This window comes from Theropithecus gelada, chromosome X, assembly GCF_003255815.1.
Source record: "Theropithecus gelada isolate Dixy chromosome X, Tgel_1.0, whole genome shotgun sequence".
NCBI classification, from domain to species: domain Eukaryota; kingdom Metazoa; phylum Chordata; class Mammalia; order Primates; family Cercopithecidae; genus Theropithecus; species Theropithecus gelada.
In genome coordinates this window covers 54,930,627-54,947,028 of record NC_037689.1, presented here as the reverse complement: position 1 = coordinate 54,947,028, position 16,402 = coordinate 54,930,627, and the positions used below count along the sequence as shown (strand labels likewise).

Genomic DNA, 16,402 nt, shown 5'->3' with positions numbered 1-16,402 from the left:
TTTTCAGACTGGAAATCTTGGGTTTGGTGTGGCTTACGAGTCTTTTCTTTCTTTGTTTTTTTTTTTTTTTTTTTTTTTTTTTTCCGAGATGGAGTCTTGCACTCTTGTGGGGCTGGAGTGCAGTGGCGTGATCTTGGCTCGCTGCAACCTCCACCCCCCAGGTTCAAGTGATTCTCCTGCCTCAGCCTTCCGAGTAGCTGGGATTACAGGCGTCCACCACCACGCCTGGCTAATTTTTTGTATTTTTAGTAGAGACGGAGTTTCACTACATTGACCAGGCTGGTCTCGAACTCCTGACCTCATGCTCCATCCACCTGAGCCTCACAAAGTGCTGGGATTATAGACATGAGACACTGCACCCAGCCTATGAGTCTTTTCTAACACTGCATAGCTAGTGCATGATCAAGCCAAGAAATGTGGGCCCAAATTCCACGTACAGAGAGCAGACAATAATGATGCTCCTGTGGGGCATTCTGGGTTACATATCCCATGCAACCATTGAGGAGCCCTAGAGAATATGCTTAGCAATTGTTCCATTGTTTTTTTGTTTGTTCGTTTTGTTTTGTTTTTAATCCATAGATTTCTGTCCCTAATGTATTGAGGGTTGCCCCTGGGAGAACTAAATCTCTATCACTTCTGGACTGCCCTGCAAATGGGCTTACCAAACCCTCCTAAACTGAAGAAAGCCTTCATGCAAAGAAGCAGAGAGATGTGGATGCTTGTGGTGAGGAATCTTCAGCATCCACAGAATCTCTTCACTATAGTTATAGGTGAACTCAGTGTTGGCTCAGTGAAATAAGGCATGAGATATTATCCTCATCTTCTATGCCATTTTATTAACCTTTACTCCATAGTGTAAGTTGAGTAAATACATCTTGTGATTTAAATATCCCCTTATAATCCGGGCCCTGTGTTTGACCATTTGTCTGTTTCTAAAGCATCTCATTAACAATATATTTGGAAATGGCTGTTGTGTGTTGTGCACATTTGGCTGATTGCTTTCCTTTTGGTTTACAAAGAAGTATTTTCCAACCCATAAAAATAGATAAATATACACCACAGAGCAATGTATTTTTTAAAAATTTTCAGGGGAGAATTTGAATCTTTTAAAAGTAAAATTGAGTAGGCGGTTGTATGGAAACGGGCATCTAGTTAGCAGTTCTGCTACAATATCCAAGTATTTAATTTCACCTCTAAATTACACTGGAGACCTTGACCTTATTTTGATTTATTCTGTCATAATTAGTCTATGGTTATTATTTTAACAAAAATAAGTGATCTTTCTCACAAACACTACCAAAGCATATTTCAAGTCTGCATACTAATTAATAGTAACTTATTTTTACTGCTAACAAGTCTACACCCACATATTCATGTTTAAACAAGATGAGATATTTGAAATCACTTTATAAGTTATAATGCACCACAGAAACATCCATTATTTCCATTATTACTAAAAACTTATTTCATTCTTTTGGGCATGAGGAGGTGTAATTTATGTGAATATCATTTCTTGTTTTGTTTTTATCTTTCAAATCAAGAAGACTTGAATTTTTTACATACTTATAAATACTATAAAAATCTTATTATTAACATGGCTGCCACATAGAAATCGTGTCTATTTTATGAAATAATGTGATGTATACAGAAGACCCATAGGAAGTTGTAATATATTTAGAAGTAAAGATTTATAGGTTTTGTCCATTTTTTCCTCTGTTTCTCAGTATTAATATGTGTCATACATGTGTCACATTTACAATTCAGTATCTCTATTACTATTACCATGAAACAAATAGAGACAATGAGACACAGAGAGGTTAAGTAACTTACTCAAGGACACAGAGATAATGAATGTGAAACTGGAGTTGGAACTCAGGTTATTTGACTCTGAAATGAGTGTATGTAACCACTGGCCTGCATCGTATCTAATACATGCAATTTTAAGAGAATAAGAATGAACTATCTGCACAATCTACCAGATGGCACTGTTTTTCCAACTGAGGCCACTTAACACCTTTTCATATACTCTTGGAGTTCTGATCATTCTTCCATTCTAATACATTTCTTCTATCTCATTGTTATTATGTCCTACTTCATGCAACTTCGATTAATTCTTCACAAATATATTTCTACAATTCTTGTGCTATGTTTCCAGTATATAGAGCATTGCAATTTTTATGAATATACAATTATGCAATTATGTTAGGTTCTCACCATAACTTCAATTTGCTAATGGAGCATAAATTCTATGATTAAGTGGCAGGGAATGGGAGAGAACTTTTATTCAATATGAGCTGACATAGCTTTCCAAATTGGTTTCTGGGTCCAACAACTCCCTACAATAAAAAAGCAATTGACCTACCTGAGAAAAAAGTGGCATTTGCAGTGGAGGCAAAGGGACAGACAGGTCATCCATAGCATTTTACATTGTGTTAGAAGCCATGAAAGTCACGAAAGATGAACTAAAGGGCAATTATATCATATTACAGAGTGAAATTCACCTAGAGAAATAAAGGCAGATTGTTTGCAAGAAATATTCTTTCTCTTAATTTTTTATTCATTGTAGTGATGAAAATAACTAGCAATACTTCAGTTCCAAGGCCAAATTTTTGGGGGAAGTCATTAAAAATTAGTTTTATGTCTAATGGGTGCTCAATGGATAATTTAGGAAATGAATTGGTGACAGAAGGTCTATAATTAACAGAGTAGTTTGAGCAGTATGATGAAGTGCAGTGGGAAAGCATTGGTCTAGGACTTAGTAGATCTGAGATTTAATTACAGTATTGAATAGTCATTTGATTTATTCAACAAACCCTTGCTAAGTACCTATTTCTGCTTCAGTATACCATGTGCCAGGAGTTGCAAAGACATAATAATTCTCCCATCTAAATGTGGTCACATTTAGGAGGTAATGAGTGGGATTTGGGCTGCATTATTGGAAGACAATAAACTAATTTTCTGTTTATGTGTGTGTGTGTGTGTAATCAAGATGAGATGTTTGAAATCACTTTATAAATTATAATGCACACACAATTAAAGTATCTGTGTGTCCATACACATACAGTTATTTATGTGTGTAACACACACATATATACATACACATATGCATAATTAGAAAAAAGTCTACACATATGTTTATATCAGAAGCATTGATTGATAACTTATGCCAGGGAAATAAGTGTGATTGTGAAAACCCTGACATTCGAACTAGATCTTAATAGTGAGTGTCCTCATTCTAGGGACTGCGTGAACAAAGGACTAAAGCAAGAAAGCATATGATTTTTTTATGGAGAAATTTGGCTTGTGTGACTAGGGCAGACCTGGTAGATGTATATAAGGTATGGGATATGGGTGACTGCCAACAGGCCTAATCCGTAATATGTTTAGAGGAGTACGCTGGAGTCAAATTGTGAAGACCCTTATATGCCATTCTGAATAATCTAGCCTGTAACCTCATCAAGGAAGCTCTGGATTTTTCAAGTTAGTTCTCTTAGTATGTGATTGTAACAGAACTGTAGTTTCTCCATCAGGGAACTTAGCTTTATCATTGATTATCCATGATCCAACTCCCCTAACTCCACATATAATTAATAATTAATACTTATAGTACTACCCAGTGAATATATCTCGAATGCACTTACTTCTTTTCCAGCCCCACTGCCATTCATTAATGCAAGCCATGCTCATTTCTTATGTGGATTGTAAGTATAATCAGCTCATCTGTCTTCTTATTTACAGTTTATCCCCAAATATTCTCTACACTGTGAAATTTATTTCTAAGAGCCAAGCCTAACATTGCTGTTTCCCTACTTAAAATTCTGCTTTGATTTCAAACTGCCCTCTGGCTATATTTTCAGGCTCTTCATAAATAGGTTGATGATAATTTCACTTTTTCTAGGGTCATCTCTGCCACTTTTATCCTCCTCCACCATCTCTAGGTCTGAGAAAGGACCATACTCTTTCTCTCACATCCTGACAGTTTCACCTGCTCTTTTCATTTTGTAGAGTTCTCTTTTTCTACCACTTGTCTCTCTACTCTTAATTAACTTTCAAAACTCAGCTGAGATGTCACTTCATCGAGGAAGCTCTAGATTTTTCAAGTTAGTTTCCTTAATGTATTATTGTAACAGGACTCTGTAGTTTCTTCATCAGGCAACTTATCTGTATATTTGTATCAACCTATCCTTTTTTTGTGTCCGCTTCTCTCACTAAGCTAGAAGGAAAAAAACGTAGAGACACTGTCTTTCTCACAGTTGTTTTCCTACCACTTAGTAGATGTCAAGTACACATTTGTCACTTAATAGCCTTAAATATGAAATGTAATTTATTAGTTTCCTATTGCTGCTATACAATTATCACAAATTCAGTGGCTTAAAATTATATACATTTATTCTCAGACAGTTCTGCAGGTCAGAAATCCAAAATGGACCTTACTGGGCTCAGGGGAGAGTCTGTCTCCTTACCTTTTCCATTTTCTAGAGAATCCTCATGTTATTTGGCTCATGGCCTTCTTCCTACATCTTCAAAACCAGCCACCTTGGACCAAGTCCTTCTCATACTGCTTTCTAATTCTCCCCTTATGCCAACCTTTCTCCCTTATAAGGACCCTTGTGATTACATCCTGCCCACCCAGATAATCTGGGATAATCTCCCTATCAAAAGTTAGCTAATTAGAAAGTCTAATTCTATCTGCAATAATTCCACTTTGCCATGTAACATAATTTATTCACAGATGTCAGGGATTAGCACGTGGTCATTTTTGAGGAGACATTATTCTGCCTTCCACAGGTTAATATAATTAATATCTGCAGAGGAGAAAAATGAGAAGAGGACTAAAAAGTAAATCTGGTCTTCATTAACTTAAAACACCTAACACATTCTATGCTAAGTGCTGGGATTACAGCTCTGATCCAGATAGTCACTCTCTTGGAAATGAGAAAGGATGTAGGTGATGTTATTAAGAACAACTTTTGTAGGATGATGAGCAGTGAAGACTGCATTACATTGATTGTAGAGTGAATGGGAAATAAGGAAATATCTTCGACATGAACAGTTGTTCTGTTCTTTGTGCAGAAGTTTAATTATTTTAGACCTCCTCATTATAAGCTGACCACTAATGTCACCTCAGGCCGTAGAAAAATCCCATAATGAAAGACTATTACTCAGATTTAACAGAAAGCATTTTTCATACCATTTTCCATTGCAGCCTCCTCCACTCTGCATTGCAATTTTGTAATATTAATGGCACAGTAAATCCATTTTCTAAATATGTACTAAATGTGTTGCCTTCCTTTATAATGCTCTAAAGTATCACACAACCTTATCTAATGTTTATCATTAATCTTCCATATTTTTCATTTTCTTTTTTCTCATGTTTGGTGGAAGCAGAGAATAGACTGAACTTAATTGCCCTCCCATATTACTTCATAGTTCTTTCTTTAAGTGAAATTAACTTATCCCATTGCATTTCTTCACTACATGTATTTCTAAACTGGTATCAACTTTAATATTCCCTTCTCCTTTTAAAGATACATTTTCTGTGTCACATTAGGGATGAAGATATTCAATTAACATATTAGCTAGCCCCCAAGGAAATATCATTTAAAAAGGGTTTTTCTAGGCCGAGTGTGTTGGCTCATGCCTGTAGTCCTAGCACTTTGGGAGGCTGAGGCAGAAGGATTGATGGAGGCCAGGATTTTGAGACCAGCCTGGGCAACATAGGGAGACCCCATCTTTACAAAAGAAAAAAAAATAAAAATTAGACAGATGTGGTGATGTGTGCCTGTAGTCCTAGCTACTGAGGAGACAGAGCTGAGAGAATTGCTTGAGCCCAGGAATCTGAAGTTACAGTGAGCTATGGTGGTTCCAATGCACTCCAGCCTGGGGGACAGAGTGAGACCTTGTGTCAAAAAAAATTTATTTTCTTGCACAGATTATGGTTAATTGCTTTATGTAATGGGAATAATTATTAGTGTTTATAGAACTATTTTTCTGTTTTTTCCCCCCAGTTTTTAAATGCTTTCACTTACATTGTCTTATCTGATAGCAGAGAAGAGGTCTTGTGGAGGCCTTTCAGCATCTCACTCCTAACTCTCAATGCAATTTCATTCCATGCCACTCCGTTTCTCACATTTTAGAGGGCAACAAAACAGAATTGCATAGTGAATGAGCATGTACTTTCAGTTTCTTATCGCTCTGTCCTTGTCTTACTGTCTGCTTAGTGAGATTCATCTTTATCCTCCTCCTACCTTTATTCCTTCTTTACTTTCTGTCTTTCTTCTAAACTCAACCTACCCATTACCTTCTCCAAAATATCTTTTCTCCATGTGGCTACATATTCCTTTCTCTGTGCTCCTATAATACCCTTTAAATTTATATATATTTTTGTTTATGCAAAATGTTTCATATTTATCTATGATGTGTCTGTTATCTACTAGGCTAAGAGCTCTCCCAGACTGAATCTTGTTTATATTTTCAGTAGTGCAATGACCACGACATAGTAAGCATTCTTTAAATAATTATTCTATAAATTATTGCATAAGTAAATGATCTCATTATATCTTGTCAATAGATCTGTGAGTTAAAAAGCAATGAATATTCTCATTTCACAGTTAAAGAGGCTGAGGCTTGGCAATTTTAAGGCCACAATTCTCATAAGTCCTGCAAAGTGACTGGAAGCCCGTTCCACAGATTTAATGTTCTCTCAGTTTGCCCAATATCATTCTTCTGCAGCAACTTGCTCTTGTGAATCATGAATATTGCAGTTTAATATATCCCACATTTATACTCCTGAGGGACTAAGGAATATAAAAGTTATTAACAAGGTAAAAGTTCATTGTACTAATCTTAAAAAATATGAAAGGCCACATATACTGAATAAAAATAACTTTATTAGAAGGGGTTAAAGATTTCTGAGAGGAAATACAATTTTTATGTCATGTTAGAAAGCTAATTTTATATGGGTTTTTCCCATAGAGAGAATAAAATAAAACATTGGTCAGTTTTTGCAATTTATGAAGTAGTAGTTCTTCACTTCTTGATATCTCCAGGGAACTGTTTTCAAGTAAATTTTCCTAAGAGATATTTTCTTCTTTGCCTTTCATATTAATATGCACATGCATATTTTTATTAGTAAAATAAAATCAGTTATAAACAAACCCTAAAGGAAATGAAATAGAATATGTGCTACTTGAAATGACTAAACAGGAGCACATAATCATTTTGTAATAAAACAGCTATCACTTTATTCTTTTCTCATTTGCTTTGTTGCTGATTGCACATTAATATTCTATAGTTTTACTATAGACTATGTGACTACAGAAATACACATCATGTTAACGTATTAAAATAGTTTCTAGAACAATTTATATATGTATGATGTGTATGTATAGTGGCTTTAGGTTAACTAAGGGTATACAACTTAAAATGGTCAACTTTTAAGCACTATGACAAATAGCAATAAAAATATATCAAGTCAAGTAAATAAGTATAACATTTCAGCATAATAAAATAAAAATTAAAAGGCACATGACTACTTGGGAAAATACGTTCATTCATTGACTAAAAGTAAGTAGCTTAATTTACAATGGTGATCGTTAACTTGGATTTCATGGTAATAGGAGTTTTCTGCAGGGAGGTCAGTGAACTGTATGAAACTATATGCAAATATATATGTGTAGACATTTTTCTGTAGAGAAGGTTCATTATTTTCATCAGATAGTCAAATGGAGCCCATGACTTGAAATGTTTAAGAATTACCAATATATAATTATCTCATTCCAATTAATTTTAAATATTAAATGCTCAATAGATACATGAGCAAGGATATAAACAAGTATTTTGACAAAAGTAGAAACATGCAGAATAAATAAATGCATGAAACATGTTCTACTTCATTAGTAATCAAGTTAATTATAATTAAAGCAAACATCAAATATCTCCTTACATCTAAACAAAGCAGCAATACCTCAAAGGACTAAAGCAGCAAGACTCCTATCAATCACATACCTGCTGATGAGATTATAATTCCCAATGTCATTCTTTCTGGTACCAGTAGAAGTGGGTATGATCACTTGGAAAGTATTATAAAGATATTTAGCAAAAGTCATAAAGGTTTTCATAATGTTGAACTGATAATTTATTCTAAGACAATTATAAAAACAAAAAAGAAGTGAGTGCATGAACATGTTTATTGTGATTAGTCTCTAATACCAAACAAAAGGAAAGAGCAGCCTGTATGATCTCTATGATAAAATGAGTGAAAAAGAAAGAATATTATTTTGGTTATATGAAATATATATTTATGGGGAATTTAAAAGTGTGGACATAAAAATTTTGATTGATTTTTGGATGTTAAAATATTTCCATAATGATATATAAGACAAAAATTGAAATACCAAATATCAATTAGTAAATGTAAGAGCATTATTATTTGAAGTATCAACAACCATATCATCCAGTATCATAAGGAAGGTTCATTATTCAGTTCTAGATTAGTTCATACAGACATTTAAGTTATGCATTGAAAAATTCCAGGACGCTATTCACATAGGTTACAACATACACGGAACCTCCTTGAGTTGCTCAAAATAGAAGCTCTGATTTCATGGTTATTTTGCATTTGTGTTAATATGTTCACCTTTTGTGACTCTGATTATGTTATGGTATTCTGTATTGTTAATTATGCAATTATAATGTAAATGATAGATATCTGGTCAATGTGAAAAGCCATGAACTTTGATTCAGAAAATCTATATCGAGTTCATTTCTGTCACTTAATAGCTTTATTCCTTCTCAACTTGTGTTTATATATAAAGTAGTAAATTACATACAGATTGAGATGACATAATTAAAACAACTTTATGAATAGTAAGACACTAAGGATTGTTATACATTTTATTATAATAATACAATTAATTATATTAATAATTATGTTGAAGAAAATATATGCTACTATACCAAAATAAAACAATAATTCATTGAAGACATATTTTTCTTGTATTAAAGACATAGAGGTAAGAGAGGACAGCCAGCGAAGATGTTTATATGTTGAAGCTCACATTTAGTGTTATTTACACAGTAGATACGTAACATTTTGCACATAATGTCAAGGTTTTCGTGCTGCCTTCGATGCTTACCTAAAAAATGCTCCTTGTTCATATAACTGAAAAGGATAAACATGTTGTTCTACTCCGTATTTTTCACTTAAAAGCCTCTAGATTAAATCACTTCAAAAGACCTCATATGAGCTTTTGGCAGAGGGTTTGGAGTATGTTTCAAAGACATCTGAATGTATGCTTTCAACTGACTCATTTACTCTCTGCTTTCTGACAGAAGGTATGCATGCACATGTAGGAAAAATAAGTGGAATTGCAAATAAGGTCATTTGCTTTAAGGAATATATGTATATACTATTGATACATAGATGTATTGACCAAACTTCCTCCAGAAAGTCAATGAAGATGGTTTAATTTTGACCATTTTGAAATGTTCCATTTCTTTTTAAAATTATTTTGCAAGGGTTAGTATTAATTTTATGAAAGTAAAGATTTGAAGGAAGCTAGAATAGGTTTGAAAACTATTACTATCTGTTTTTATTTATTCACCCTTGTCAACAAAGGAAATACTTCCATATTGTAGCTAAGATTAATTACATACCATATGCATAATGTTGATATTGACCATACATATAGAAGCTTCTGGGAATAACACAAATAATAAAAATGTATTTGTAATGCTAAATAAAATTTCTCACTTAAGATGAAAGTTTGAAATTTATGTATTCACTGTTATTTCTCATATTGATTAAAGTAATCTACTTATAGATTAATATTGTGATTTAAAGATAAACAGATATTTTTAGTGCATGCATATATTTGTGATGAGAAAGTGATTCCTTATCATGTTTTTAAGAGAGGCAATGGAGATTTACTACTGAAAAAAATACGAGAGCAAACATGATTACTTTGTAAAGGGCATTTCAAGAACAGTTCTTTTGATCCAAGTAAATAAAATATAAAATGTATCAATTTTAAATATCTCTCAGATACATTCATTTACTGAACATTAACTAATATGATTATATTTACAATAATTAAAAAATAGTCTTTGGCTTGGAGAAAAACATTTTAATATATCAAGATTGATGATTTTTCTGTCCATTTGACTTAATACTAATTTCCAGTTTAGGGACAAAAAGATCATTTGTAGAAACATGAATTCTGTGAAGCTGTTTTTTAATAATTTTTCTCCCTAATCCCTTAGTATAAATCCTTGGGGGTTTTTTCTTTGAGTATTTATATGTAGGCCATGAAGAGTATCATTTGCATTTTTATTTGAAATTTTCTGACTTTTAGATGAAAAGAGGTCCTAGAAATTATAGAGTTGTAGAGTCTCCCCTCCCTTAAAGCATTCACGTATTTGTCAAATTTATTTTCTGAGCTCTTAATTTGTTCAGACAGTGTGCTAAGCTCTGGGAAGCAAAGATAACTAAACCATGCTCCTGCTCATCAGGAAACCTCTTCCATAGTGAGAGCAGGCCCATGTTAGAGAATGTAGATGCTGCAAAGGAAGGAATAATCATTTCTACATGGTCGGGCGGATAGCATGGGGAAAGCCTCCAAAACAGTTTTTCAGAGTAAATGACAGCTGCGAGTTTCTTTTAGTGATACTGGAGTATCTATTCATAACTGGGGAATAAATACTATTATTCAGATGAGACTTTTTTCCTTTAGTCATACAGTATTTGAATGACTATGGGTTTGGTCATATTAATTATTTTTCAGATACTACAAATCTGAGACAGGATCTCACTCTGTTGCCCAGGCTGGAGTGCAGTGCTATGATCTCGGCTCACTGCAACCTCCACCTCCTGGATTCAAATGATTCTCCTGCCTCAGCCTCCCAAGTAGCTGGGATTACAGGCGCATGCCACCATGCCTGGCTAATTTTTGTATTTTCCGTAGAGATGGGGTTTCACCATGTTGGCCTGACTGATCTCAAACTACTGGCCTCAAGTGATCCGTCCTCATCAGCCTCCCAAACTGTTGGGATTACAGGTGTGAGCCACCGCACCTGGCCATTTTTCAGATATCATTTTAATTTGGATATCCCAAACCAGCATCACTCATGTTTAATTCCATTTATCAATGAATGTAATACTAAAGGTAAAATAACATTAACACATAATAATGGAAAGTTACTTTGGTTGTAAAATAAGAATTATATTTAAAGTTGCTTCCTAACTTTTATTTTTTTATTTTGCATTTTAGATGAAAGAGAAGATGTTCAAAAGAAAACATTCACAAAATGGGTAAATGCACAATTTTCTAAGGTAAGAATGGTTTGTTACTTTACTTTTAAGATCTAAGTTGTGAAATTTTCAAAATGGACTATGTACCTGTGTATCTTAAAAATCCGTGTTATTTTTCTCATACTGTCATTTTATTTTAGCTGTCCAAATCTGGGAACATTATGTTCACTCTTATTTAAGGAGTAAGCAGCAGAAGATATGGCAAAGATACACGATTTAATCATATAAAATGTGTGTCTTGGATTCTTCTTGACAATGTGAGTTTCTTTAATGACATGAGTCATCAGAGGTTATAGCGGCAACCTTCCATCAAGTAGCTAGAATATGTCACACAGTAGAAGAAGATATGAGGGATTTTTGTTGTGAAAATTATTTTTTTGTCCCTCTTCATCTTTACCAAGTTCAAGAAAAACAATGTAATTGCTTTGGGTGTATTAAGCCACTATAATTTAGAGCATATTTCAAATAATTAAAGACAATAAGTTCATCTTGTATTTCTGCAGTCATCGATCCATACTCTTAATATTTACTCATTTTGCAAATACAACTCAATTTCTAATCAATAGCACAACTCTAGATGATTATAGGTGAACACAGAGCAAGATATTCTTACCCTGAAAAGTAGTATTAGGAATACAATATATGGAGGTTTATTGGTATGTCAAGGTTTAAAAGACTTGCATTTTAATTATTATTCTTGATTTGGGTAAATCAATCAAATGTTTGGTGAGTTAGCTTTCTTATGTTTCCATCATGAATGGTTATATATGTATATTTTGATTGCTTAATTGAAACATCAAATCTAGATAATGGAAAAATAAAGCTAATAAAATATGGCCCTTAAAGCCAAGACTTTAAGAGTGGCATAGTTTTGATAATGGATATTTTGTTTCTTATTGTAATGATTTAAAGAGTCACTAAAAGTGAAAATTTCTAGTAAAATGCTCAATACTCTTAATAGCTATGAATTACTCCCTCTATGGGTCTGATTTTGTAAAAATCATGATAATGGATCCAAAACAATCCACTAGGAGATCCAATCTCAAAAGTTCTCCCTTTCCTATGACAAACGTTTTTAGAATATTGTCTGTTCTTTGTGGTATTTGGTAGCAGAATGTTGCCATGTACTGTTTAATATAACTTACTGAATTTTAACTAATAAAAGTTCATTTTATTTACTTGCTGAATTAATAATAAATTTCTATTATAGACATAAAGTGAAACATATATTTTAAAAATGTTTTTTAAATCCTCAACTTTTTTAGCTAAATGAAATAAAATATAACAACACAAATCGAGAAGAATAAATTTAAAATAAACCCAGGATATTTAGGATAGGTGTTCATAATTCTCAGAATATTTATAAGATTGGTATATATGGTTTAATTGCTGTATATACTGGCATCATTTACATTTTTAAGTTTTGGAATTCTGAAGCAGACGAGATATATTTTCAAACAAACATACAGACCAATCAGAATTGTGAAGAGATTTTCTGAAATAATAAATGTGACAATACTGTGAATCTTTGAATTGAATCAGAGGAATTTTTAAAAGGTGTGTAAACATGACAAGTACTATGTATCCTCATTCCCACAAATTGAAATAGATCTTCACTCTGTGCATTAACCTTTTCCATTATCATTTATCACAACTCACCTGTTAATATACAAATCAAAGCTTGATATCAAGTCCATCCTCTATTTATATATTGTTAGCACTGCCTTAGAGCAATTTGGTGTATTTTTTTCTGTCCTTATGAATGCCCGTATCTTAAAACTGTAAAATATTCACATATGTGAGTACATTTACTGTTTTCTTCCCAAATATTTGCATCTTCTAATTCAACTCACACTTTTCAGTTATATTGCAAATGTTCTCCCTAAGTCTGTTATAATTGATCAAAAGAGTCACCATTCTTTCAAGTACAGAAATTCTATTATCAAGCATATCCTAAGTGTCAGGAATAGAAATAAAAGTTTACAAAGACAGAGGAGAAAACTTATTTAAAGGTAAAATGTGTATATACATGTGCACTAACTTCTAATTCTGAGAACTTGGAAAGAATCTTTTTCCTCTTACTCTTTTCTGTCAAAACTTCGGCAAGTGACTACATTGTTTTAGACACTTTTGAAGAAGATGGGAATTTAGAGGAAGCTTGTTGATTCAGTTTAAATCACTTGGTGATACCAAAAGATAAACATAATCATGATATATATCATCATTTGGCAATTTATTGCATCGCTGCATATGCCTTTCAGCAGAATTCTACCCCTGTAGGATACACAAATTAGTTGAAGTGGAATCTCCTGATCTCATGGAGCCTGCACAGTTATTTGGGAGTTTTTGGTTAATTTCTAAATGGAGTAGAACTGAGTGGGCACAGTGTGGGTGGTCTGAGAAAGCAGTAGTCTGAGCTAGAGGGAATCTGGTAACCTTTATGAATAAAGCTCTAAAATGTGAGCCTATCAAAGGCAGGAATGTATATCTTCTATATAATCTCAATGTTTATTACTAGTGCACTACATAAATAGAATAAAGACACTAGGTCAGTAGTACAAATCATTAAATCTATGCTAAATTTAGAAATAGAAGAAAAACTGAGTGGAAAAATTGTGCTGAAGAAGACTTTAAAAAGAGAAAAAAGGCAATGAAAAATTACCTGCCTGTGTGGTAAATTAGACACAGGCACAGACACATTCATATAACCATAAAAATGCCTCACTAATAAACCTAACTCATATTCATTTTTATAGTCATATTAATGTCTGTCTGTGTCTAATTTACCACACAGACAGATGATAATTTTTCATTGCCTTTTATATACACATTTATATAATATTTGCAAATTATAGAGAGACAACAAAATATTTCCTTGTTATTTTGTAAAGCTACGGAAGGGATATTTTAAGGAAATAAATGTGATTAAACTTATCCTTGTTGTTGTGGCGTCATTTGAAGCCAAATGTGTCTAATCTAACTGATTTTTCACTTTCCCAGTACCATTTTAAAAATAAGCCCTCTCTTTTTAAAATAAGTCTTCTATTAACCTTCAATTCCAAAAAATTCTACTAGAATGTGATTTGTCACATCTATTATATAGAGATAACTGAACAATATTTATCTCCACATAAACACAAAGCCATTTCTAGATAAGATTAATTCAGGGTATATATTCTTTCCATGTAATTTATTGATATGTTATAATCCTTTAAAAAGCCTAGTGTATACTCTATGGCAAATATAATTTGCATTATAAAAATCATGCTCATCCATGCAGGCTTATTAAAGGAAAGTACAGTTTTGAAATCATGACCAAAAATAATTTTGCCATAAAATGTGCTTGATGTTTGTATTTGAGAAAATTTTTATGGAAAAAATGTTTACTACTAGATCAATTGAGAGAGATAAACTATCTCCCAATGAGTGATATGTTGGTTTTGATCCTATACTGAATTTAGTGATCATCATTATTTCTATACTTCACTCTTCTGTCTGACTTTTTTCCAACATAGTATGCATATTTGACTTAAATGAAGTAGAAATGTATAATTAGTTTTGTTTAATGTCTTCACAAAAGCCCATGATATGATGATAGTGTTCCTGGACCAAACTGACGGTTGGGCTGCTTATTCTTGTGGCCCAATAAGGAGATGCAGGTGAACTGGGAAAGGAGGGAGTTTTTATTTCTGTAACTGGTTACAGGGAGAAGGCCTGGAAATTATCCCCAGACCAACTCAAAATTGCCAAGTTTTCCAGAGCTTATATATCTTCTACACTATATGTCTACATGTAAGTGTGCATTCGTCTAAAAAATAAGTGATTTACTTCTTCTAATCTATAACTAAGATCTGATTCCTGAAGACCTTCCTCCGGAGACTCAGTAAATGTACTTAATCTAAATGGGTCCAGGTGCATCCCAGCACCTGGGATGATTACCCTTATCTTATCTCCTGATAAATCATGGAGTTTGGGGGAGTTCCTTCAGAACCCAGTAAACTTATTTGTGGAGGCCTGGGGAGTCTCTTCAGACCCCCAATAAAACTTTGTTAATACTAAAAGGGTCCTGTTAAGAATTCCTTCATTATCTTGTCATGCTTCAAGGCCCAGGAAAGGCTTGGGCAAAACTCTTGGTGGACTTTTGTGACCTTCCAGCCTTTGTATAAGAGCACTGGCTCTATCAGCTTTTAATATTTAACTTTACCACCCAGTCAGTGCTGAAACAGTTGTTATGGAGGCCTGCGTTAGTGAGACCTGGCCTGCCACAATAGTTCATTTACCTCTTCATTGCCGCAACGTATATGTCTACATTAAAAAGCCAGGACTTGCCCTCTTTGAACAGCATTATGTGATAAAATAAATTGATATGACATACTTTTTGCAAGATTTATTTTTAATTTACCTTTTAGCCAGCATGATAAGCATGATGTAGTATAAATTAACACTAAACTTGTGAGTCAGTAAAGCAGGCTTTCTGTTTTTAACCTTTAAGTTCAGGGGTACATGTGCAGGTTTGTTATATAGGTAAACTTGTGTCATGGGGGTTGGTTATACAGATTATTTCATCACCCAGATATTAAGCCTAGGACCCATTAATTATTTTTCCTGATCCTCTCCCTCCTCCCACCCTCCACCCTCCACCGTCCAATAAGCCCCAGTGTGCGTTATTCCCCTCTGTGTGTCCATGTGTTCTCATCATTTAGCTCCCACCTATAAGTGAGAATGTGCAGTACTTGGTTTTCTGTTCCTGCATCAGTTTGCTAAGGATAATGGCATCCAACTCCATCCATGTCCCTGCAAAGGATATGATCTCATTCTTTCTTATGGCTGCATAGTATTCCATGGTGTATATGTACCACATTTTCTTGATCCAGTCTATCATTGATGGGCATTTGGGTTGATTCTACGTCTTTGCTATCGTAAATAGTGCTGCAATGAACACATGTATGCACATGTCTTTATAATAGAATGATTTATATTTCTCTGGGTGTATGCCCAATAATGGGATTGCTGGGTTGAATGGTAGTTCTGTTTTTAGCTCTTTGAGGAATCACTACACTGACTTCCACAATGGTTTAACTAATTTACTCT

The 16,402-nt window shown here is 33.6% G+C and overlaps 1 protein-coding gene across 1 annotated transcript in view; it reads left to right on the top strand.

Annotated features, from left to right (window-relative positions):
- Window positions 1-16,402, top strand: part of DMD (dystrophin) — a 2,044,437-nt gene that overhangs the window by 179,550 nt on the left and 1,848,485 nt on the right. Inside the window, exon 2 of the mRNA XM_025371836.1 lies at window positions 11,271-11,332. Within this exon, the coding sequence (XP_025227621.1) occupies window positions 11,271-11,332 (62 nt within the window). The remainder of the gene's footprint in view (window positions 1-11,270; window positions 11,333-16,402) is intronic.